This window comes from Carettochelys insculpta, chromosome 3 (assembly GCF_033958435.1).
Source record: "Carettochelys insculpta isolate YL-2023 chromosome 3, ASM3395843v1, whole genome shotgun sequence".
In the NCBI taxonomy this organism is placed as follows: domain Eukaryota; kingdom Metazoa; phylum Chordata; order Testudines; family Carettochelyidae; genus Carettochelys; species Carettochelys insculpta.
In genome coordinates this window covers 180232845-180259159 of record NC_134139.1, presented here as the reverse complement: position 1 = coordinate 180259159, position 26315 = coordinate 180232845, and the positions used below count along the sequence as shown (strand labels likewise).

Below are 26315 nucleotides of genomic sequence, written 5' to 3'. Positions count from 1 at the left end.
CCAGGCCTCAGGCTGGAGCAGCTCTACTGTTTGTCTCCCTCTCCCCATTCCCTGCTCTACAAACATAGGGTAAAGGGGCAGGGACACTCTCTGACTTCAGCACTACCCTTTCCCTTCCACCACCTCCGCCTCTGTACAACTAGCAGGTGAATCACATAAGCAGGTCAGCAGCAGACGGAACAAGGCGGGGATGGGGCAGCTGCAAACATGCTGCTGGCTGTAAGTATAGCTCTACCAACCAGCTGGGTGGGCTGGAAAGAAATGCTTAGTGTAGTGGAGCCCAGCAGTATTTCAAAGATCACCATATTTGTGGTTATGATCCTTTCATATTTGCCACAGCCCCTCCCCATGAATGCCCCCCCCCCCCAAGACAGGCATCCCCAGCCACGTCAGCTGTATATTCTGGCAAGTCACTGGAGCTGCTGCCACTGGATCTGGGGTCACTGGGGTCCCAGGGGTGGCACCGCTCCAGGCTGGGGAGTCCATGGGCATGCCAGGGCAGCAGGAGCCATGTTGGGCCACAGCCTCCGGGACTGTGTTGGGACCCAGGAGCCACACAGCTCCAGGCAGGAGTGGCTGTGCAGGGGCCCAAGCAGCCTCGCAGCTGGGGAAACTGCTGCAGGGGCCACCTCCACCATGCACCACGTGGTGGGGGACATGCGTGGAGTGGGAGGAGGGGCAGTCCATGTGTTCAGCTCTGCTGAGATGCATTTTCCCATACCCCAGTGCCTCCGTCACCAGATCTGGCCCCCAGGACTGATTTTGCCCACCCAGATGTAGAGGGGAGAAAACCTAGGCTGACAAATGATATGATAACCACACTGGGTACACTGCATTTTGCCTGGAGGAAACATGATAGCAACCGTGTTTTGACATATTTAAGCCTTTTTTCAATGGTAGCTTATTATACACATTTTTATGATACTGAATGACCCAAATATGAGAATGATCAGGTCCTAAAGATTTCCTGGGATGGCAAATAACGCTAGATAAGATCAACCCTAGATAAAATTAATCAAGGGAGCTGGACTAGATGACATCCTGAGGTCTCTTCCAGCCCTAGAAGTCTACGAAAATCTGCACATCAATGCCTGAACACTCTGAAGAGCTTCTTCTGTCAGGAATTTAGCAAGAACAAATATTATTTCTACTCAGATGTATCTGCACTCCAGGGCCGTTTCTCCACATGCCACTTGTTCCGGAAGACATCTCCCAGAGGATCATCTTCTGGAAAAGTGCATCTACACGCTAAACAAGCCCCCGAAAGAGACACCCCTTCTTCCAGAAAAGTGCATCCACACACGCACTGGTGCTCTTCTGAAAGAACACGGCAGGAAACAGTGTGGATGGGGTCGCATGACCAGGGAGCCGTTCCAGGGCCACTGGCGACATGGCCCTTTGAAGGGCCCCATCCAAACAGCCCCTCCTTGCACAAGCTGCTGAAGCCTGCCACATCTGCACGCAGCAAGGCAGACCCACATCCCTGTCCAGCGCAGGTCAACCAGCAGGAATGGACCCCCAGCAGCTACAGGCCAGCAGGCTTGCCCTTACCTGCAGGTTAGCCATCTTCCTGGCCACCCTCCTTGGCCTCCTGTGGCGACAGAGACCCAGGCCTGTGGGTTCCGACCTCCCCATTGCCCCTGCTGGGCCCCCTCCAGGCCAGCCAGCATGTCTGGACCCATGCCACCAGCACAGACTGAGATAATGATCACTGGCTGCAGAACCTTCGGATGAAGAAGGAGACCTTCTTGGAGAACTGTAGCTGGCTTGTTCCCATGTTCTGACACCAGGATACCTGGATGAGGCCAGCTCTTTCCCCGAAGAGGTGCATGGCAATTGCCATCTGGAAATTGGCCACCCCAGACAGCTACCAGTCCATCGGGAAGCAGTTCGAGGGGGGCACATCCACCATCGGGACTGTCATCCTACAGGTAAGCCCTGCCCCATCAGAGGGGGTAGGAGGCCGGCAGCCTCGGGGGACCGTGGGGGCTGGAGTGAGAGGGGACCGGGCCAGGGGGCAAGCAGGCCTAGCCCGGGGGGATACCACACACTTGCTGCTGGAAGGGTCCCCCAGTGGTGGGGCCTGGTAGTGAGGGAGGAGGTGGAAAGGGAAGAGGGCAGGGACCCCCCTCCATACGCCCATGAGTGGGCCTGCTCCCACTCCCCTGCAGGTCAGGAGGGCCATCAACCACGTGCTGGTGCAGCAGCTGGTGCGCATCGAGGACCTAGATGCACTCATCAAGGGCTTCACCATGCTTGGGTTCCCCCAGTGCTGCGGGGCGATCGACAGGATGCATATCCCCATCAGGGCCCCGGATCACAGTAGCAGCTGATATGTCAACCACAAGGGGTACAACTCTGTCGTGCTCCAGGTGGTGGTGGACACCCGTGGGAGGTTACTGGACATTTATGTTGGCTGGCTGGTCAGGGCACGTGATGCACGGATCCTGCAGAACTCCGCTTTGTTCTGCAGGATGGAGGCCAGGACATTCATGCCCCAGCGGGAGCATGTCATTAGGGAAGTTGTGATGCCCCTCTGCCTCGTGGGCAACCCAGCCTACCCACTCCAGCCCTGACTGATGCACCCATATGCGGGCCACCTCACACCCTCCCAGGAGCTGTTCAATGCCCGACTCACACGAGCCTGGTATCTGGTCAAGTGAGCCTTTGGACGTCTGAAGGCATGGTTCAGGTGTCTCCTCACATGACTTGATGTGGGGGTGGAGAATGTCCCGCAGGTTGTGGCCACCTGCTGTGCATTCCACAACCTCACTGAGGCACATGAAAGGACCCTGCCCTAGGGCTGGTTAGTGGAGCCAGCACCCTGGTACCAGCAGCCTGCTGCGGCCCCTGACAGGTGGCTCAACCACGATGGGCTCTGGATCTGTGAGGCACTCTGTGAGGCATTCACCCGGGGGGGGCGGGAACTACTAACCCTCCCACAACCTTCCCCACATGCCCCCCTACACCCACCCCCATGCGCACAACCTGTACACACCCATCCCGCTCTACACTCCCCCACAATAATAAGGGACACAGGGGGTGCAAAATGTAAATACATACTTAAGTCCACATAGAACAGTAGAAAACAATGTAAATAGTAACTAGGAAATAATAAAACTAACATCTATTAACGTAAAACTGACAAAACTATATATATATGGGGGTAAGGGAACAGGGGCATTTGGATGGCGCCCTGGGACAGTGATGGTAGGGACCCCCGGTGCATGATCCCCTGCGGGGCGCTGATGGGGCTGGAAGCACTGGCAGCTGAGGCCAGTCTGCACCTGGATCAGACTCAGCAGTGGAGCCAGGGAGCATCGGGTCACAGCAGAGGAGACCCTCCATGGGGCCTGCTGTGGTCACGAGCCTGGCCACAAGGTCCCTCAGGGCAGCCATGGGCAGGCCCGGGGGCAGTAGGGTGGCCAGGGCCTCAGAGTCATGGTCTAGAGGGATGGAAGCAGCCAAGGGGCCAGCGGGGGAGGCGGCGGGGGGAGTCGCAGGCGGGGCTGGGGGCTGGTTCGCAAGGGCCCCGCACACCGTGAGGAGCATCCCCACCATCTCCCCCTACATGTCCTGCCTCCACAACTGCTTGGCCTCATCAAGGGCCAGCCGCCTCTCAGCAAGGGCGTTCTGGTTGTGGAGGGCTGCGGTGTAGGCCAAGACCTCGTCCTTCAGGCCCTGGCACACCCATGGCCGCTGTGCCGTGGGGGCTGGTCCAGGCCCAGCCGGTGGGTCCTCTGGTTTGGATGGGGCTGGCAGGCTCCAGGCTCCTTGTCCGGCTGCCCCAGCCCTCAGATGGTGCCACTGTAAGAGAGAGAGCGTGGGGGGAGATGGTGAAGTCAGTGTCACATCCGGACCCTGGGTGGCATGGCCCCAGCCCCCCGGCTGGTTGCACCCTCCCCAGACCCACGGGACAGCCGCGTACCAGGGGATGCCGCCAGACCCCTCCCCCCGCCAGGCCTTTGTCGTGGCACACACTTACACGAGGTGGCCTCATACATATCGGGAGATGCCTGACTGGCTGGGGCCTGGCTGCTGGCAGTTGAGGGCAGCACAATGACGAGGGATCCGTCTGAGGACTCCGTGCTGGATGGGATATCGACAGTGGCCAAGCCCTCCTCCCCCTCTGCTGTGCCAGGGGACTCAGGTGCAGCTGTCTCCACCGTGATCTGAGATGGCGAAGTGTTGTCTGCTGCCAGGAAGTCCCGCAGCTCCTTGTAGAAAGGGAGGCTGGCTGGGGCACGGTTGGATCTGCAGGCGCTGTCCCAGGCCCGCACGTACCCCTGCCATAGGTCCTTCACCTTGCACTGCACTTGCTTTGGGGTCTGGGAAGGGTGGCCATGGGAACCAGGCCCTGGGCGAGGCGGGAGAAGGCTGGGGCATTCCTCTGGTGCCCGCTGGTGTCCCGGAAGTCCTCCTTGTTGTACCAGAGCCTCAGGATGTCCTGGAGCTCTGGTACAGTCCATGAGAGGGCCCTCCGTTTGGGACCCCAGTCAGGGTCCTGGCTGCCCTCGTCCATGTTCCTGGAGCTCGCCCTGGGTGGTGCGCAGTGCTGACCCCCTGGTCATCTCTCAGGGTCCGGGCTCGGTGGGTCGCACAGGGCCTTGGGGGAATGTGGCTGGCAGCCCTGCATGTGCTGCCTGTCTCACACTCTCAGCTTCCTGCCATGGGGTCTCCAGGTCCTTGCAGCTTTAACCACAGAACACAGAGGCCTGCTGGGGTCACCTAGAATGTCTCAACTCTCTGGCAGGCCGCTGCCATGGCGGCCTGCTTCTTCCAGAAGAAGCGGTTCAGGAACATCTACGTATGCATTCTTCTGGAAGAGTCTTCCAGAAGAAGGCCCTCTTCGTGATTCCGCAGTGGAGTACAGAATCTGGAGGATGGGGTGCCTTCTTCCGGATTCCTTCCGGAAGAGCACCTTACATGTGTAGACACTCCGGGGATCTTCCAGAAGATGATGCCGTTCTTCCAGAAGATCCTGCATGTGTAGAAGCAGCCCAGGAGATTATAGAAACCTACGTTTTCAAGATCAGACTAATATCAGAACTTAATACATATTAGAATACTTTTAGTACCAGCAGCAGGATTTGTCCTGCATTATGAAACATGATTGCAAGCTTGAATTCATGCACCTGAATGCTAGTAGTGAATGGAATTCTGGGTATTAAATGTTTTCTGTGAAGAAGATTGAGTTGCATTTTAAATAGGATATGTGTGCTGGGGCACACGCTAACTATAATATAAAACAGAATTTTCACATAACAATGGCAAACAGAGGCTAGGGACAGCATCCCTGCCCTTCCTGGCTAATAGCTATTGATAGACCTATGTTTCATGAATTGATCTCGTTCTTTTTTGAATCACATTATAGTTTTGGCCTTCACAACATCCTCTGGCAAGGAGTTCCACGTAGGACCATCCCTACCAGTGCTGGTGCCCTATCCATCACCTCTCATGGGGGGAACAGCCACTGTGTAGGGTGTATGTGTGTGTCTACAGAGACAGAAACAAGGGTTGCCAATTCTGCCACACTGGATGGGATTTTCTGCAATGGTGTTCAATCTGGGAGAGTTGGCAGCTGTGAAGGAGGGGCAGGGAGGGAGGGACAGCTACAGCCTCTGAGCAGCAGGCAGGAGACACAGGCAGCAGAAAGTATCGGAGGGGTAGCCGTGTTAGTCTGGATCTGTAACAGCAACGAAGGGTCCTGTGGCACCTTATAGACTACCAGAAAAGTTCTGAGCATGAGCTTTCGAGAGCACAGACTCACTTCTTCAGATGCAGGAGATGCTACTGGAGCCCCAGCACTTAGCCCAGGAGCAGCCCAAAAAAGTTTCCATGCAACTTGCAGAAATTTCACCTTTGGCATTATACCTTTTAATTTCTGCTTAACTGACCTCTTTTTGGGAAATTCCCCTTTCTGAACTTACATGCTGGGCTGCTGTGTTTTCCCTGCCACAGAGATGTTAATTATATGAGGGACATTATCACCAGGTGATCCAGCTATATGCACCTCTTGGAGCAGACACTATGCTCCACCTACATCTAAATCAAGAATTCTCTCTTCTCTTGTGGATTTCAAGGCTAGCTGCTCCAAAAGCCTCATTTAAGGTGTTAAAGAAACTTTATCTCTGCATCCCATCCTGAGGTGATATGTAACCAGCTAATATGGGGACACCTGAAATCTCTGATTATTGAGTTTTTTTATTTTATAGCCTCTCTAATCTCCTTGACTATTTCAGTCACTATCACCATTCTAAGCAGGTGGCTGGTAATATTGCCCTACTAGTATATTCTTATTATTAGAGCAAGAAATTACTATCCATAGAAATTCTATGGTACAGTTTGGTTCATATCATGATTTTTACTTCATGTAATTCCTATGGTTTCTGTCACATATAGTGCTGCTCCCCTATTAGCAAAACCTCTTCCATCATTCCAATATACTTGGTACCCTGATATTACTGTGTCCCATTGATTAGCCTCATTCCACTAAGTTTCTGTGATGCCTATTCTATCAATAGCCTCATTCAATACTAGGTACTCTTAATTTACCCATCTCCTTATTCAAAATCCTAGTATTGGTATATAAACACTTCAAAATCTTGTCACTTTTTAGCTTTTCCTGTTATTACATGATGTGATTGGACAGGACTCTTTTTTCATTTGACTCTTGATTTAGAGTCCACATACAAACTGCCTTATTTATATCCACCATCACTGGTCTTAGGAGTCATCCCATAATGCCTCACTGCAACAGAAAAATTGATACAAGTGCTCTTGGTGAAAACAGGCACCCACCAACAGAAGCAAGGTGTAAACATGCCCAAGCAACACAATTGCCATGGCACCTACATTCTGACGTAAGTTAGGTCAACTTTATTTTGTAATGCAGATGTGGCTTTAGTCTTACTTCTTTTCAATGCTGTGTTGCTCTATTTCCCGCAGGAGTGAATCGGAACTGAATTAACCTCTGATTTCCAACCTGTGCTTCAGGATTTAACTTTTTTTTTTTTAAATTAAACTTTATAATTGCAGGATTATATCTGCTTACATCTTTGAAGGTTAACAACCTGAAATAGCATCTTCCAGAAAAAGTGTAAGAATTCCATTTACCTCACTAGGTGTTAACTCTGAAGCATAATTATGGCATTAAATAGTTCACCAATGATAAAAGCCCACAAGAAAGAAATGAAAGTTTCACTATGAAATTCTGCAGGCTTTATTGTTAGCAATATTTTGTTTTAGTATCAGGAGTGAGTAGAGCTGGAATTACAGAAGCTGAATATTGGGACTGTAACACAACCCATATCCATTGTTCTGGCTAATCTTTTCTATCTATGTGCAGAATACTTTTTTCTATGTTCAACAAGGCATGTGTGAATGTGCACAACCAGTAGAAACCAAAAACCTAGTTGTGGGCATTCTGCTAATCAGCTAGGTGGCATATGACTCTCTCCTGAGCAGCCACACAAGCACACAACTTATAGGGAACACGGCCAATATCTCTGATTTGACTTCTAGTTTTGAGCAACTTGCACATCAGACATTCTGATTTTTCCTCTATGGGGCTCTCCTTTTACTTTGCTTGTTGTTTAAATACTTGATGACCCTTTGTTCAGGTGTCAAAAATTTCCATTAGTATGTTTTCTTCACTGTTCCTTCAGTGGGTACTTTAGCAGATCCACCTCATCTTCCCATCAACTTTCCCATCATACTTGTCTTTCAGAGGTGTAGCCATGCTAATCTATATCTGCAAAAGCAACAAGGAGTCCTGTGGCACCATAAAGACTACCAGATTTACTAGGCATAAGCTTCTGTGAGTAAAACTGACTTCAGCCTATGCACTGAAGTGGAAATTAGAGGGAAGAATCTATGTGTCTGTGTCTACAATAGCCCAAATCTTTGAAGTGGCCATGCAAATAGCCATTTCGAAAAGTACTAAGAGGTGCTGAAATACAGTAAGGGGATTTGGAACTTCCCAGGGTCCTTTCGAAAAGGAGCCCCATCTGGACAAGCCACGTGGCAGTGAGCCATGGCAATTTCGAAGAGCTGCGGCTGCCAGCATGCTAATGAGGTGCTGAATATGTATTTCACGCCTCTTAGTAATCTGAGAAATGACCATTTGCATGGCCATTTCGAAGACTGGGGTTAGTGTAGACGTAGCCTATATGTGATACATGCCATCATGTGCCAGCAATGACATTTTGCCATTGGCCAGATCAGATAGTCTCTGCACCAAAAGATAAATGGACACAAATCAGACATCAAGGAAGGTAACATATGTAAACCAGTAGAACACTTTAACCTTCCTGGACAATCAGTAACCGATTTCAAAGTAGCCGTCCTTCTACAAAAAAAACAAAAACAAAAACCTTTAAAACCAGACTATGAAGAGAAACGGCAGAACTGCAATTCATTTGCAAATTTAACACAATCAAATTAGGACTGGATAAGGATTTAAAATTGCTGCTTCACTACAAAGGCAATTTTCCCTCTCTTGCTGTTTAAACTTTCCCATCAGCTACATCCACCACAACTAAACTGACCTTGTTAACCCTGGCCCTATACTTGATAACTCCCTTCTTTTGGTGTACTAGTATATAGCTGCCTCTGTAATTTCCACTCCAATGTATCTGATGAAGTGGGGTTTTTTAATCCACAAAAGCTTACGGCTAACAAGTCTGTTAGTCTTTAACGTAACGGAGAACTCCTTAACAGCAACGAAGGTCCTGTGGCACCTTATAGACTAACAGAAAAGTTTTGAGCATGAGCTTTCGTGAGCACAGACTCACTTCATCAGTGCTCACGAAAGCTCATGCTCAAAACTTTTCTGTTAATCTATAAGGTGCCACAGGACCTTCGTTGGTGTTACAGATCCAGACTAACACAGCTACCCCTCCGACACAGAGAACTCCTTGTTATACTTGTCTCTGCCCTTGACAAATGTAATCTTGCCGTGCTCAGATCCATTCAGATTGCTTCTGCAAAGAATATTTACCTAACTGCTCTGACCACGTCATCATCCTTTTTGCATCCTTTCAATAGCTTTGTCCTCCCTACTGTACCAGCGAATCAGCACTTTCACCTCTCATTCACTATTCTGCCCTCAGTCTCCTTATTCCATCCACCTACAGAGCCCATTTGTTAAGCCTTCCAGAAAAGCACCTCTGTGTGCTAGGCCATCCTGGCTCTCACACTTCGGACGAGCCCCTGGAAACACGCACACAGGTAACGCCTTATCCTCCTCAACTTTCCCGTGCTGAGATACCTAAAAGCGCCCTGACAACAGTGAAGCTGCTACCGGCCTGAGGCGCGCTCTGCCGGTTCGCTGTGTGCCTGGGCTGTACAGCCTGGATGGCAGGGCGCGTGCGCTACGTCCGGCGCTACAGCCCAGTGCGCGAGGAGCGGCGGGGCGCCGGCTGGGGCTCATGGGCCCCGCAGCAATACGCAGCACAAGGAAAGAGGAGACCCTCGTGCTGGTGCTGCTGCCCGTTCCTGCCTCGCCGCCACTGAACTGACTTCTCCGCGCTTCGCGCCGCTCTGTTATCGCCCACCCGCCGCTACCCCTGCCTGGCTCTCAATCACAGCGCCCCCGCCCCCGCCGCCACCAGGAGGAGTGGTTCCACCGACAGCCAGCGGCAAGCGCCAAGCCCCGAGCGGTGTGGCCCCGCCCGGCCCAGCTCCGGCAGCACCGCTTCCCAGGCCCCGGCCCGCGCCGCAGCCGCCAGACAGCCCTAATCCGCTCTCTGGGGGAGGCGAGCGAAGAAGGCGGAGAACGATCCAGGCTAGTTTCCGTCCCCATGCGTCACTACCGGGTCAAAGGGCAGCCGGAAGTCCCGGCGCGTGGGTTTGGATCGGGGATCGCGTGCAGCTCGGTAGCTTCCGTTTGGCCTGGGAGCGGGCGAGCAGTCAGAGCAGGCGGCGGCCATGCAGGTCTCCAGTCTCAACGAGGTGAAGATCTACAGCCTGAGCGCCGGCCGGAGCCTCCCCGAGGTGAGAAAGGGCGGATCCCCGCCCCCCCGCCGCGCCTCCGGCCCCTTTCTTCCCCCGGGGGAGGCGCCGTGTCCACTCCCGCTTGGGGTGGGGGCTGCAGGAGCTCTCCCGAGCTCCCCATCCAGGGCCCGGAGAGGCGCCTGTGATCGCTGTCGTTTCCCCCGCCCCGTCCCGCCCACGTGTAACCGTCCAGCCGCTCTGCCTGAAGCTGGGGAGCGGCGCCCGTCTCCCCCCAAGCCGCTGCGGCTGCCGACGGGGGGTTGCGTTCAGGCGCCCTGGGCTGTCGAGCTCCAGTTGAAGATCAGCTCGAATAACATTACACCAGCCTAAGACCCGCTGAGGACAGCGCTGTGGCCTGCCGGCGTAGCGGCTACCGCTTGGGGGTGGGCTGGGGGGAGTTATTGAATTGGTACGCGAGTTCTCTCCCATCTGCACTGTTCGCTCTCTAATGGGTGGGGCTGTAGGGGTCAGCGAACCACAGATTGGAAATTGGTGCCCTAGAGATATTTCTTCTAGTTTCCCTGAGGACTCTTGGATCAAGGTTCATAGAACACTAGAGCTGGGAGGGACCTCAGGAGATCATCACATCCAGTCCCCTGCCCTCGCAGCAGGACCAAACAGCGTAAAGAGACAATATGATGTTTTCTGTCTTATCACGTATTCCTTTCTTAATGATTCCCATCATTGTTTGCTTTTTTTGACTGAAAAAGTCAGGTTTTACATTGCCAGTGTCCATTTAATATTTTTGTTTGTGTCATACCAATTTCATTTGAGAAACATAGGGCTAGGACAAAGTGAAAAAGAATAGTTTCTGCTGAGAGTATTCCAATAAATTTGAGCAAAGTCTGTACTTCCCTACATTCACTGCCCCAATAATGCTCTTCTGCATATTTCTGGTCAGTTTCCTGGTTCCCAGAGTGGCAGGAGCTGGGAACCAGGGGCAGGCTGGTTCACTCTCCCCATGGCTTGCAGGACCTGGAAATTGATCAACTCATGGCTGGTCAGTTTCATGTTCTTGCCAGGGCAGTGGAGGGAACCAAGCTAAGAACCTTCTCCCTCTCTTCCCCCAGCTGCAGGGCTGCCAGACAGTTGCAGGTCTGAGGGAAGGAAGGGAGAAGGCTCCAGCCCCAGCGCTGCGGGTCTCCCCGGCCAGGGACTCTGCAGCTGGCTCATATAAGGGGGGAAAGTTTGCTCATTTAGTGAAAAAATGTAGGTATGTGTGTCCCTTGTTTTAGCGAGTACTTGTAAGTAAAGTACTTGTCAAACAAGGGATGAGCGTATAGCATTTCCCCCATCGGAGTCTTAATTTTTTCCTACACTGCTATTTTAAGCCTTGGAATTGTAACATTAGGGCTTCTAGATTTTGTTAAAAGTTGTGTTGCCAGTCTTATGTTAGCTAGCATACGCTAATGAGTACATTGCAAAAGTATAGTTTAGGATATGAAAGTTACATACTTAAACACATGCTGAACAGTTTGAGTTACAGTTATGTGAGCCCTGACTGGGCTGTTGAAACAGGTTGGTTAGTTAGCATGTAGCTAACAGCACACCTACGAGTTTCATCTAAACAAGGCTAGAGTTGATGGAAAGCTATTTTTGGAAGGCTGTAAATTTTATTTGGGGAAAAATGTATAACTTCTCATATTGCAAAAAAATGACCTAAATGTACATAGAAAAAAGCAGTAAAGTAGCACTTTAAAGACTAACAAAATAATTTATTAGGTGAGTTTTCGTGGGACAGACCCACTTCTTCAGACCATAGCCATACCAGAACAGACTCAATATCTAAGGCACAGAGAACCAAAAATAGTAATCAAGGTTGACAAATCAGAAAAAAAATTATCAAGGTGAGCAAATCAGAGAGTAGGGGGCGGGGGTCTGTGGGTCTCTCCCACGAAAGCTCACCTAATAAATTAATTTGGTAGTCTTTAAAGTGCTACTTGACTGCTTTTTTGTTTTGATAGTATATAGACTAGCACGGCTTTCTCTCTGTTACTAAATGTAAATAGCTGTAATAATCAGAAACAGCAAGAAGTCCTGTGGCACCTTATAGACTAACAGATACTTTGGAGCATAAACTTTCATGGACAAAGACCCGCTTCATCAGGACTTCTTGTTGTTTTTGAAGATACAGACTAACTTGGCTACCCTCTGATACTTGTAGTAATCTGGTGAATGTTGAGAAACTCTCTAACGGCACACTCAAGATTTTAATTTTTTAATTTTCTTAAGTGTGAAATTATGTCTTCATGGAAGTGCTTGCTTTGCAATACATAACATAATAAATAGAAACAAGAATTAATTTGAGTTTTGCATCCTAGGTCTATTTCACTGGCACAACTAACTCCTTGTCTGGTTCTCTAATACAGTAATTTTTCTTTTCTTACAGTGGCTTTCTGATAGAAAGAAGAGAGCACTACAAAAGAAAAATGCGGGTAAGTTCATGACATATACTGTTCAGTAAAATTGGATTGCATTTATATAGTATTCTAACCCAGAAAAACTTTATGAACTGACTTAAGAGCTATAATTACATCTTGACTATTACAAGCTGCCAGCTACTTCTGTATTGAAGAGGCACATTTGTACATTAATCTAAATCGGAAGGTCGAGAACAGTATTCCTTGTAAGCTGGGTGCTTAGGTTGCCGCCTGGGAGAGATTCAAATGATACCCAGCTGAACAGCAGAATGCCCACATCTGGTGGCATATGTTTCTATTGGTGGTGTGCATCAGAGCATATAATAAAAATTATTCTGTTCAAAGATAGAAAAAATGAGAAGGAACATTGATCAAGAAGTAAATTTTCTCTTGGGCAGTCTTGTGCTGTTGTGTGGATCACCTATGGAGTCTTCTTGAATTCGTGTGAAGTATCAGGTGTTAGCCGCTGTAGGCACTTGGGCAGAATAGATGAACCTCTTGTGCATACTCACTAGAATCAGGTTGTATCTGCATCAGTCTTGTGACAGTTACAACCCTCGAGCAATGCAGCTGTTTATACTCATGTTTCTCAGCACCAAGTAATGATAACAGAGCATTATTTTATGGTAAGAAGTTCTGTCCTCAAGGTCTGTTGTTAAGCACAAAGGCTATGTCTACACTAGAGTGATCTGTTGACAGGAGTTACGGTTGGAAGGTATCTTCCAACAAAACATCTGTCAACAGATTGTGACCAGACCGCAAAGCGTATAGAAAGAATGGGCCGCTCGGTTGATAGAGAGCGGTCGGACAGCCCACCCACTCTATCAGCAAAATGGCCAACTGGAAGAACAGCATACAGGGCTGCCTGATGTCCCAGAATCCCTGTCTGTTGATAGAAGGGCCTCCCGGAACGTCCAGACTGGCTTTGTATCAACAGAGGTGTTCTGCCTCATGGGGGAGCGGCAGAATGCTGCCGGCAAAAGTGCTGCATTCTGTTGATGTACTGTTGACAGAATGCCTTGGGAATGTGGATGCTTCCTGGGTTTTGTCAACAAAACTCTCCAGTGTAGACCTAGCCAATGTGTAAAATCCACATTTTAATTAAAGCCTCCTCTTCTTGTCCTAGACTCTTTGCTGTTAAAAATGCCCAGCAAACAAAAAATCCTACCCGTGCCCGGCTATGCTCCTCTGCCTAAAGCAAAGGGTAGTAATAAAACATCTTTTTACTCTGGATTTTTAAGCTCTTTTCTCTTTAGTATAAATTCTATAGTGATACCTGCCGTATGGAACTCTAAAATAGGTATACATTGGGTTTTATTGTATGACCCCATTTCTACTATATCAGGGCTATGTGATACAATTTATCAAGTTTCTCAACCTGTGGCTTATGATCCAGAATCGGGTTGCCAGAATGTTTCAGAAGTTCATGTAGCCACTTCTATGGCTCCTCTCCTGTGGGCCTGGCTGGGTTCCCCTCCCTGCTCCAGGAAACCTCTTGGGTCCCAGCCCTACTCAGGTTAAGCCTGGCTGACATGACTGTTGTCTAGATAGGCCAAATTTGAATGAGTGGCTCGACAGCCCCATGAGGTAGCTCAGAACTCCACACATGCAGTGTTTCTTCAGTCAGGGAGGTAGGGCCAAGCCTGAGAGGCCTGGCAATATCTGGAATGGACAGCCAAGCCCAGCCAACCCCACAGCACAGGAACTGTCAACGTGAAGTGGGTTTCAAGCAGGATCTGACTGAAACTATCCCACGTCCTCCATTCCCATATTATTTACTATGTCGTGACGGGCTATAACCAGTTTCAAATAGGTCCTGTGCCCAAATAGATAGTGAAATGCTGCACTATACAATGTCTCGGCTTTGTAAGGTAAAGTCATTCAACACATTTATCTGTAGTATAATTGCGTTAAAGGAGTGTAACTGAGAAGACATGATTTACTGATCTGTAAATTTATCACTTGGCATATTTTTGGAAGCAGTATTTCTTTCATTAAATATTAAACGTGCTTAAAATGAGGATTGTTGTCCTTTGTCTAGTTACTAATCATACTGCCTTAAAAAACTGCCTGTCAGACAAAAGATGTTACCAGTTTTTTTCAATAGAGATGTTTTCTCTTCAGATGTTCGCAGAAGAATTGAACTCATTCAAGACTTTGACATGCCCACAGTTAGCACGAAGATTAAGGTATCAAGAGATGGACAATATATTATGGCAGCTGGTAAGGGAAATAAATGTGTATGCCAAAAACTAAAAATACTAGAAAACCGTGATCTGGAGGTACCTTACTGGAGAGAGGACACTCTAGATAATTATATATGTCAATGTCTAGGTCAGGGGTCTGCAAACAAAATAGCAAGAAGAGCAAGTTTTTCAAATTCAGTTACAAAATCAATACTTCAGGAGCTGCAATACATGTGAATATGAGAAGGTCCTTAATAAATAATGCAGACTGTACTTTTTATCACCCCTATTTTAAGAACTCTGCACGCTACCAATTAGAAAGCTGTTATCCCCATCTCCAGGCTTTACCTGCCTCAACCTGCAAACACTCCTCCTCATCCCCAGGTTTAACCCCTTCCGCTGCAAACTTCCCTTCATCTCCAGATTTAACCCCTCTCAGCCCCAAACCAATCCACACATCCCAAGCATTTACCTACCTCAGCTGACAAGCTCTGCACACGGCCGCACTCCCTGCCTCCTGCTTCTCAGTGCGGCTGCACAGCTCTGGCGGAGGCAGGCTCAGCTGCCTCTCTCTGCAGCTCTTCTGGGAGCTGACTTCTCCTGTGTGGAGTGCATGGGTGGCTCCCTGTCCTACTGGCTTCCTCCAGCTGCAGCTGATTGTTCAGCCTCTCTAGAGGCTGACGCCATTTAAACAAAAAAAATAAATTCCCTTGTAACTGCGGCCATTGGTTAAGTGGTGACAGCATCCAGAGCAGCAAGAGGAATCAGCAGTGACAGCACTCAGAGCCGCAAGTGGCTCCTTAAAGAGTCTCATGAGGCTCCAGAGCTGCAGGTTGCCAATCCCGATCTAGGTGCTTACTCACCATGTGATAATTTATTAAAGTTGAAACTGGTGGCTCACGTGTCCTGCTACTCTGTGAATCACTTCTTTCTAGCAGGTGGGTACTTGTAGAATTTAAGAGATTTTTTTTTTTGCAGAGAGGTTACACTTTTCGCTTCTACTATGTGCATATAAATTTTTCTTTCAAAATATGTTTTTAATATTACTTGATTGAAAACCCTAGTGACCACCAAGTTGTTTAATGATCCAAATGTACATAAATATTGAAAGCTAGTTTTGATTGTTTTTCTTTTCACATTAAAAGTAAAAATCACTGCAACTCTGTATGGATTGGCCCAAGCTGCTGTAACCATACATCATTTGAGATGAAATGTACTGTTTTAAGACATGATAGGTGCATATTTCACTTGATGAATGAGTAGAAGATATTTTCTTTAGTTATGAATCTCATTTCAGTGGTAAAGAAAATGTTATCTTCCTGTTGCTTTCTGGAGCCATTTTTGTTAAAATGTTCCTGTTGTTGTTTGTTGTAGTACAATACTCATATCTTATTTTAAATTAATCTTATTCTTTAAGGATACTTCTAAACGAGAGGCTTTTCCCAGCAAAACTGGGCTTTTGTTGGGAAAAACCAAAGTGAGCTTTCTTGATAGTTTGTCAACAAAACCCGGCACATCTACTGGCAGCATTACACCTCTCCCCGTTCAGGAATAGCAGCTCTCTTGGCAGGGTTCTGTCAACAAAACAGCCATCTAGACATTCCAGGGCCCATTTGTCAACGGACATGGCTTCTCGTTCATCGGGCTGCCCTGTTTGCAGCGCCTCCAGTCAGATGTTCTGTTGTGAGAGGGCTGGGTAGTCTGGCTGCTCTCTGTCGACAGAGCAGATTGCTCTTTTGATCTGCTTTTATGTGTAGACGCAATTTGTCGACAGAAGTTTTGCTGGGAAATCCCATCTGATAGTGACTTCTGTCAACAGATGCTTCCCGTGTAGCGATAGCCATTTGTTTCTTAAGAACTGATTGTTGTGAGAGTATATTATCTGGTTTGCTTACGCCAGCAATAAAACTGTTTTGCAGGAACATATAAGCCAAGGATCCGGTGTTTTGATACCTATCAGTTATCCTTGAAATTTGAAAGATGCTTAGATTCTGAAGGTCAGTAACATTTATATGGCTTACACTGTATATGGGAGGCAGTGTGGATTTGGGAGTTGGACACTTAAGGATGTGTAAAAAGACCTGTGTTCTGTCATTGACTTGCAAGTCAGATTTTTGTACCTCTGTTTTCCTGACTGTAAAAAGGACATAGTGTTACTTAAATAATTTTGTAAAGCTTTTTGAAATCTGTGTGAACTTTAATAACAAATCTAAAGCAAAATGCAGGCTATCTGCTTTATTTTGCAGCTTAATTTTGCAAGTTTGTAAGGTTTTACATTGCACTAGTGTTGGCAAAGGTTAGATTCAAATGTCCCATGTGTATCTTTGATCAACTCAAATTTGATTTCCGTAAATCAATGGGACACCTAGAAAGTGACCTAGAAATCCTAGATAAAAATGCTTTTATGGCTGTCTGACCTTTTAAAAAGTTGTTTAAAAATTACCAAAAAATCTAATAAATTTGATCTAATCAGCTATCAAGAAAAGCAATAAGTACAGAGTAAAATTTACTAATTTGTTTACTCCTATCTTGAGTATTAGGTACTTTTCTATAAATATTTCACTTCGTTCTGAGTGAACCGGTCCAGTGTTCTAGAAAACTGTCTTTTTAGCTTTAATTTTTTCCATTTGGTATCAAATTGAAGTCTGTTAAGGTTATTAATTATATATTAATTGCTTATATTCTTAAAGGATTTTAAAATTGTTTGCCTTTTCTCCTGCCTGGAAGCATTTTACAGGTTGTGAGTGCTAATGAAAATGAAGAAATAATTTCTACCAAAAAGGCTAAATTGATATTGTTAAGGTTGCATGATTACGTGCTTGAAATGTGACAAAGGCAAGGTTTACTTGCAACATTATGCATATTTATGGTAACTTTCAGTTACATGATTGCATCTTCATTTGCTTTACATTTTAAATATATGTGTATATTCTTCTAGAATGCCAGGAAAACAGAATCCATGAAAATCATTAGGTTACAAAGAACACAGTAAACATTCTTCTCATCTTACTTGAGATTAAGTACAACTGTTTAATGGTGAATATTTGCTGGCAGCTAAAAACTGCCTAAATTCACCAAAAATTGCTTTTCTCTGATATAACTAGCATCTAATTAGATTGAGCCAAAAGAGATGTAGTTGAATATTTTAAGAAGAATGCATTATTTACAAGAACGATAAAACATTACAAGATGTTTCATGTGTATGTCTGAGGCTTTAGAAAAGTATCTGAATATTGTATTTGGTCATGTAATTGATGATTCCATACATAAAGCATTGAAGTCAATGTGGACTACTTACATGATTAATGTTAAGCATTCTAGGTCAGTGTTTGTAAATCATATTTACAGAATTGATTCTTAAACTTTCTTTATTCCTCTTCCCTAGTGGTTACATTTGAGATTTTGTCAGATGACTACTCAAAGGTATGTTTAATATTTAACTTTTTAATGTCTATTAAAAACAGTGAATTATTTGACTTCTGTGAATTAAGGAGATACTGCCAATACTAACTCTTTAAGTTCAAGACTTAAAAAAGGAAAGTTCAGTTTCTTTAAATAGCCTGTCATGACTCTTTAAAATATTTTGTTTTTTTCGTGCCTGTGTTGTTGGAATATTTTTTCCTGAATAGTTAGGATATAAAACAAACAACAAAACTGGCAGTCAGTGCAAAGTTTGTTCAAAAATACAAAGAACATGAAAAAGAAGAAAATATCTTTACTAATTTCTTTTATAGACATTTTTGACCTCATCTATATTTGCAACAGCTTATAGGGTATGTGTAGCAATATGTCTCAGTGACAAGCAAGCTGCGTCCAAACTGTGAAGTGCAGTTACACTTTGCAGTGAAAGGACCGCTGTTCCTCCCCCTTCCCTGCTGCCAGAGCTGTCAGCTTTGCTGGGTAGCAGGAAAGAGGCAAAGCAGTACACTGCTAAAAATAGCATGGTAGGTGGGGAGGCACTGCTCGGGTGTGAAAAGAGCTGTGAGAATATATACCAGAAGTAGCCAAACTGATTGGCCCTCCCAGCTTTGAATTGGTGTTGTTAAACTGTTAACTCGTAATCATAGTGTTAAGAATGAGTCTTACTAGTATATTTATCAGTTAACCAGCCCTTGCTGGTGAATGCCGATGATAGGCACCCAAACCAAGCTAGAGGAGCTCTCACGTCAGAGAGGCCGGTAGGCTGGGCGTTGGGATTCCACAGCTACAGAGGAACCTCACAGCAGCGGAGAGGGGCCAGGTGGCGAGCTGGGTGGCAAACCCTACATTAAAACCAGTTAAGGGCCTGTGTTTAACTAATTAACTGTTTTAACATGGCTACTACATATGACAGTCTTCAGAAATTCAAGAGCTGGGGCATATCTGCCAAGGGCTAGACATTGGACTTCAGCTTCACAGAAGGAATCTGATGGGGCTTCAGGCTTTTGCCCTGTTCCTGTTGGAGCCCAAAACCCTAGCAGGCGTGCCCTGCAGGGTTGACACCACAAGACACACCCTCCCCCTAGGCAGAAATCACTACCCCCCACCCTGCTGCGAGGCAGAAGTCCCAACCTCTCCCGATCCCCGTATCTGTTAGGTGGAGAATTGGGCAGTTCAGGGTCACTCCACAAGCCATGCTTCAATAGCACAAGTGTCGCATATGGCTCGCAAGCCAGTTTGGCCACGCCGTTGTGTACTCCAAGGCTGTGTCTACGCTTGCACTTGCTCAACAAAACTTTTGTCATTCACAGGTGCTTAACCTCTCCCCCTCTGAAAGACAAAGTTTTGCTGCGGGAAGTGCATGTATATTTTGTTGGCAAAAGTGCTGAGAAACATCATTCATATACGCCAGCTTTTTGGACAGGTCTGTGTTGCTAGTGTAGACAAATGCTAAGGTTCTGGTGTACCTTTGCTCACCTAAGCAGTTCTTCAACTACAGAATTGCTTATATCCATGGGAAGGGGTTGTTCTCTTCACACTACTATAAATACAGACATAATCTCACTCACTGTCTCACATGGTGACACCAGTTTTTAAGACAGAAATATGATTTGTCAAATAGACTGTTCTTTTAAATTTAAATTTAACTTAGTGAATTTATTTAGGTGCTGATTGATCAAGTTATTAACATATGCCTAATATGAAGCATATGTGTGATTTTCTTGACTTCAGTCTGACTAGCCAAATATTAAATGTAGACATATACAGTACCTGGCTGAATCAGGACTTCATTTTCCCTGGACAGACATTATATATCCAATAAGATGGCAATCTTGTTACTTTTCTTGATACAGAATGTCTAAAATTCTGCCGCCTGCTAGAAAACTAGGAATAACTGTGTCTGCATTGAAGGGGAAAAGGAGGGAACTGATTCTGTGAATTACAGCAGCCTTTCGCCTACTTTCTCTCTAAAGGTATGTCTACATTATGGAGACTATACTGACATAGCCCAGTAGCGTGGACACAGCCTACCGTGACAGAAAGGGGTTTTTGGGTGGTTTAGGAATGCTGCCTCCCAAGCAATGTTAGCTACGTTGATGGAAGCACTCTTCCATTGACTTAGCATGTCTTCACAGGGTCTTATGCTGCTACATTGTGTTGGCCAGGGAAGTCGCTTTTTTTCCCTTTTCCTTGTCCTTCCATACCTGTGACCAGTGTAGTTTTCTAGACAAAAGCCTAAGAGAAAATGCTGGCGATCTTAATGACTGAAAAAGGAATATGTGAGGTTATCACAAACTACTTTTGTTTACTTACGTATTTACTGTCTCGTTACTAAAGGTAGTGCTGCTGTTTGTGTTTAGCTGAAATTGGCAATATATTTAGATGTAGAAAAACTATCTAGAGAACTAGTCTAATTTCATATTTTCTATTTCTTGTTCTTTTTAATATCATAATAGGGAGAAAAATGAAAGCCAGGATAAATAATCCTATCCGCTTTACATCAGCATTACATTCAAGATGTTTTTACTCTGAGAGGCTTTACTCTGGAAATATTTACTACCTGGTGTTTATGACTTACTTACTAAGAAGTTTAGCAAGGAATGGTGTTTTGTTCTTGATCTTTTCAAAGAAGGTGGTCTTTCGATTTGTCTCCTGTCAACACCAATAGCCAGATACTTTTGGTTAAGGAAATTGCTTTTGTCATCCAGTGGCGACATGGTGCTAAGGGAAACCTGATAAAGTATTCCTCTGAGTTGGATCTGTTATTAATAAAGGAAGACCTGAATGTCTTTTGTTCTAGAGTTGTAGAGACTTTTCAAAAATATCTAAAACAATAATTATTAGTGCTTGAGGGGAACTTCAGCATTTGTATGTCCTTTGATTACTCTGAGCTTTATGGAAGGAGGAGATTGATTTTTTTTAAGGTACATTTTGAAAAGTCTTAAAAACTCTGGGGGTAGGTGTGAGGAGGAGAGGAATAAAGGAGCATGAATATTCAGATAAACTGAATCTCTGCTTCCCCCTAAGAGTGATCCTTTGTCTTCCCCTTTTCCTTCCATCCGTGAACTTAGAACATGCTGTTTAGGTTTAAATTGAATATCTGATTTTGCATTAATTGCTTTAATTTACTTTCTGTACTCCTCTATGCTTCAGAAGTTTCCTTTGTTTACTTCAACATTAGAGTAGAAGAGATTCTCGTTAGACTAGAGAGGAGAACTGACTTGGGCATCACTGTAAAGAAACATAACAAAGAACTCTGCTTAATATGCAGCTATGATCTAAAGTCTACCAAGATGTTAGTCTGCATGAGGAACGGGATGGAGAATAATGTGGAAGATGTTAAAATGTCACTACGTAAATCAGTGGGGCGGTCTCATGTGGAAAACTGCAATATTAACCGTCGCCATTACAAAAAAAATTGCAGAATGAATTTCAAGGATGTGGGAAAACTATGTTGAAGTGATATTGAAAAGGTGTAGATTGTTTTAAGGGTGTAAAAGTGTAACCAGTTGCCTGTAAGCATTAGGTTTACTGGAATGCTTACTGGTGACTGGTTAACTGGAACTTTCCCAACCCTATATGTACAGCCAGCTGTGCCAGGTCAGAGCATCCTTGGCTGTGTCCAGCTGGCTGATGGGACCCATGCTGTGTAGCGTGGCGGGCAGGTGGGACCTCAACTACAGCTGTGCTGCAGCAGCCCCGCCTCCATCCATGGTGGGCAGGTTGGCCTGGAGCCATCCCCAGCATGCCTGTGACACAAACCAGTGGGACGATAGCCCCATAGGACTCCAGCTGAAGGGGCTGGGAGCGGGACCTGGCCATGTCTGTTCCACCCCCAAGCTTTCCCCAGCTTCCCTTGGCTGGGGGAGTGGGAAATTGGACCTGTGCAGCATTGTGACTGCCCCCCCCCCGAGCTTTCCCCCGCTGGGGGAGCCAGGAGCCAGAGTGGCAGTACGGTGCCCCCCCAGCTGGTGGAAGCAGGGAGCGTCACTGGCAGAGTGACAGCCCCCACAGGGCAGCCACCTCCTGACTCCCAGATAGGGTGACTATCTGTTCTGTTTTGGCCAAGGAGGCATCATTCCCTGTCCTGTATTTGAGTGGGGTAATATGGTCACCTTGGTCAAAGCCTATGAAAATCATTTGGAAAGATTGTCTTCAAATTAATTTATCAAACTCTCTCACCATACCCAGTGAAAATAGTGAGGCAGCATCCATGTTAATAGATTTGACATTGATTAAATACTTTGTTAAATAAGCAAATGAGTAGGTTTTGATTAAAAACCTGTGACAGTGAAAATTCCCTGGAGTTTTCTTTAAAAAGGAAAAATAATAACCAGATCCTTTCTGCTTTTTGTTTTCAGATCGTTTTCTTGCAGTGTGACAGATATGTTGAGTTTCATTCACAGCATGGCCGCTATTACAGGACAAGAATACCAAAGTTTGGTAGAGATTTCTCATATCACTACCCATCATGTGACCTCTATTTTGTAGGAGCAAGGTATTGATCCAGAAGGACTGATCTCTGTTTTCTTTTTTCTTAAGACTTTTTTTTTCAAATATAAAATGAAGCTAGAAGCTAAAGTGTACTGTAAAAGTTGATGATTCCTTCTAAATGCTGTTGAAATGGACAATGCTGGTGAAAAAAAATCTGTGTTGGTTCATTAAATAGACCAGTGGATTTTCCTGATTGCCAGCGGCGCGGCCACACACTGCCACCGCCTCCTCCCCCACCCCCTACACAGAGCCAGGCACTAGCCCCTGCAAGTGCTGGCGACTCAACAGAGCCACCGCAGCTGGAGACCGTGCCAGGCCCTGCGGCCAGAGGCATACGCTGGCTCCCCTGCCCACCCCAACTGCTGGGCCCTGCATCCAGGGATGCGCGCCGGGCCCTCCCCACCCCACCAAACTGCCAGGCACCGCGGCTGGAAACTGTGTCCCCGTCCCCCCCAAACATCTGGGCTCTGTGCACCGTGTGGTTGGAGTTGTGGCTTGAGCGGCACTAGCCGCATCAGCCGCTACTGCCACACACATGGTGGGGCGTGTGTGGAGTGGAGGGTGGGTGGAGGGCACTCTGTTTGCCACACTGAGGCTTATTGGACACTGTGGAAATAGACCATGCAAAATTAAATTGAAGACAATTGCGAAGTACTTCACTCAGGAAGGAAAAAAAAATCTCATACAAAGATACAAACTTAAGAATAAAACTGTTTAGGCAGTAGTACTGCAGAAAAAGATCTGGGGTATATATGGGAAAAGAGCAAACAATGCAATGCAATTGCTAAAATGGCTGACATCATTCTTGGATGTATTAAGAGGATTATCATGTGGAATATACGGGAGGTAAATTACTAGCTGCCCTAAGCATTGGTGAGATCTCAGCTGGGGTACTTTATTTTTGGGCACCAGACTTTAAAAAGATGCGGATAAGACGAGGAGACTCCACAGGAGAGCAATAAACACGTAAAAAGGTTTAGAAAACCTGACCTGTGAGGAAATGTTTAAAAATCTGTACACATTTACTTTTGCAAAAAGAAGAAAACTAATCTTATCGAATCTTCAGCATGGGAGGCATGTGGTAGATATTAGGAAACCCTTTCTGTGTATATGGGGAGTTAAGTTCTGGAACAGGCTTTCAAGAGACACTGGAATGCCCATCACTTGCAGTTTTTAGGAACAGTCTGGACCAAAACCCTTTGGGGATGTTGGAGAAATACTTAGTTCTGTCTCAGCACAATGGGCTGAAGATGACCCTCCCCCCAGGTCCTTTTTAGCCCGATATTCTGTGATTAAATCCCTGTATTTTCTTAATCCATCACCACTGAATAGCTGACTTTCCAGTCATGCTATATTCTTGAAAATAGCTGTCAAAAATTACAGCACAACATATTGCCACATTGGTCTTTATATTTTTTCATTATTTAAAAACCAGAAAATCCAAAATTCAACTTATATTTTTTCTTGTTTGTTTCTTCTTGTTGGTAATTTTGTTCCAATTTAACTCAGTTTAGTAAAATTACATAAAAGTGTGAATTATGAAGTCCCTAGGAAGGTAACGGAATAAAAGCCATATGTAGATATTGAAAGTTTCAACCAAGATGAATACAGGCTGGTATTTTTTAAGGAAAATTAGAGAAAATACTAGCATTGTTAAGGTAACGTTGGAAAATAAATGCATTCTTTATCTGAGAAGGTGTAGTTGTTGGTGAATATTTACAGAGGGGAAGTACGATTAGTCACTACAAACTTGTCAGGTGAGGGTGAGGGGAGCAGAAGGGGCAGCTGCCCCATGGTGTGGTGACTTGAAAGGGCCCGGGGCTCTCGGCACACACACTCGTGGTGCTGTTGAATGGCTGGCTGTGGGGAGGTTAGCACCCTCGTCCTCCTCATCCACCTGTGACCATGCCTCTTCTGGGGGTGTGAAGTAGGTCCCACTCCATCTTGCCCAGGGGCCCAGGAAATCTTTTGTTTGCCCTGGTCAGGGGATAGAAGTTTCACTGTTCTAATCAAACTGATCTCTGAAAATGTATGTTACCTATAAAAATGATATTTAAATAAAAATTGTCTTATGGTTTTTCGCTCATTTGAAATATTGTTCAACATTTAGAGACAAAATAATTAACTTTCTTTAACTTCTTTGTAGTTCTGAAGTATACAGATTAAATCTGGAACAAGGAAGGTACCTGAATTCTCTACAAACAGATGCTTCGTAAGTATCTATGGTTCCTCATGTTTGTTAGTTTCTCCAGCAGGGGGAGCCAAATGTTTAGCTTGTTCAATGGCACATGCTGTGCACACTCCAAATCCACAGAATCTGAAAGAAGTGTTGTCAATTCTGAGATTCCTACTTTAAAAAATCTTCACTCTAACAATTAGATATGTTCATCTTATGTCTATGGACACTTTTAAATTGTATAATCTGTTCTTTAAAGTAGATTTTATGAATCTTCCTTTTGATCAGTCTGACTGCATTTTATCATCCCCAAGGCTCTTTGGTCTAGCTGTTGTCATACATTAGCTGATCCTTCAGTCTTCATGGCATAAGTGAGGTTGGAAAAGGTGGTAGACTTGTATATCATTTTGGAGGAGATTCCATGTACAAAATGGAACTGAGGAAGGAAGCAATAAGATATGTATGGACGGAGTGATTAAGTAGGCAGTTGAGGATGAGTTTGTTGGCAGAATGGTGGTGATGGGACATGCATGATGATTAAAATTGTTTTAGCTGGTCTGAGTCATTTTAGGGATCATTACATTTTGCCCCTCTTTCTGTTCTAGAGAGAATAATGTTTGTGACATAAATCCTGTACACGGCTTATTTGCTACTGGGGCAGCTGAGGTAAATGTTTCAATTAACCTTTCTAAGAATTATGGCAGTACTTCTTTCTAATTTCTTGGGGATTGTATGCAGAGAGCAGGAATCAATGACAATTTGTAGCTGAAGAATTAATTTGATCTACTTATTACATCAAGTGTGAATTGATTAAGATGTTTGAGAGCATGACTGTTTTCAGAGCATTATGAAAACAGAATTTATTGCCCTGTCGTGAGTTTGGAGTCCCTTAAGATTCTAATAGTAAACAAAGAAAGTAATCACATTTTACTCTTAAAATACAGATGTGTGTATAACTTAAATAACGTACACAAATCCTCATATTATTTTAGGAGTTAACATTTTAAAATCATTTGGCTCTGATCCTATTCTTTTAAAAAGAGAAGAAAACCAAAGCAGATAATTAGCATGTCATCACTTGAACAGGGCAAAGATGAATTGTATGTATTTTTGCAATTAAAATGGATTTTCAGTAGATCCAGCATCCTTAGTCATTGGATTTGCTTCTGACCATTTTAAATAATTTGCACTGTTTAATCTCAAGTGATATTTTGTCATTATTTATACTGGTTAGGGGAAAGTGGAATGCTGGGACCCTAGGACAAGGAATCGAGTTGGTGTGTTAGACTGTGCTTTAAGCAGTGTGACAGCAGATACAGAGTAAGTAATTTGCTGTTTGTGTGTGGTGTTAGGCCCTGATTCTCTTCTGTAGTCCTCCTACAAATGAGCAAGCCCATCACTACTAGTTTATAGATACTGTAGAATATGCTATTTAGCTGGAAAGTTACTTCTCTTATTTCATTGGTCTGGCAAGCAAAGGTTAATTTTAAAAAATGTGCATCAAGACAGAGCATCTGAAAATGAATACTTACATTTCTGAAAAACCATTGATGCCCCCATTAGTTTTTTATGAAATTTCTGAATATATAAACAAACGTTAACTATAGCCATCTTAGCAAATAT

The 26315-nt window shown here is 45.4% G+C and overlaps 1 protein-coding gene and 1 long non-coding RNA gene across 3 annotated transcripts in view; one reads left to right on the top strand and one right to left on the bottom strand.

Annotated features, from left to right (window-relative positions):
* Positions 1 to 3057: 3057 nt before the first annotated feature.
* Positions 3058 to 9789, bottom strand: LOC142011561 (uncharacterized). Of its 2 annotated transcripts, none has more exons than XR_012645120.1 (3): positions 9002 to 9789; positions 3986 to 5018; positions 3058 to 3807 (listed from the first exon to the last, which is right to left on the bottom strand). It is a non-coding gene; the product is annotated as an uncharacterized LOC142011561 (long non-coding RNA). The 2 variants fall into 2 exon arrangements; XR_012645119.1 differs by lacking the exon at positions 9002 to 9789 and adding an exon at positions 6914 to 8729.
* A 58-nt stretch (positions 9790 to 9847) lies between these two features.
* Positions 9848 to 26315, top strand: part of NOL10 (nucleolar protein 10) — a 76275-nt gene continuing 59807 nt past the window's right edge. Inside the window, exons 1-9 of the mRNA XM_074991268.1 lie at positions 9848 to 9996; positions 12386 to 12431; positions 14541 to 14639; positions 16522 to 16599; positions 17988 to 18025; positions 22384 to 22520; positions 24663 to 24728; positions 25298 to 25358; positions 25927 to 26012. Coding sequence (XP_074847369.1) covers positions 9931 to 9996; positions 12386 to 12431; positions 14541 to 14639; positions 16522 to 16599; positions 17988 to 18025; positions 22384 to 22520; positions 24663 to 24728; positions 25298 to 25358; positions 25927 to 26012 — 677 coding nt within the window. The 5' untranslated portion in view covers positions 9848 to 9930. The remainder of the gene's footprint in view (positions 9997 to 12385; positions 12432 to 14540; positions 14640 to 16521; positions 16600 to 17987; positions 18026 to 22383; positions 22521 to 24662; positions 24729 to 25297; positions 25359 to 25926; positions 26013 to 26315) is intronic.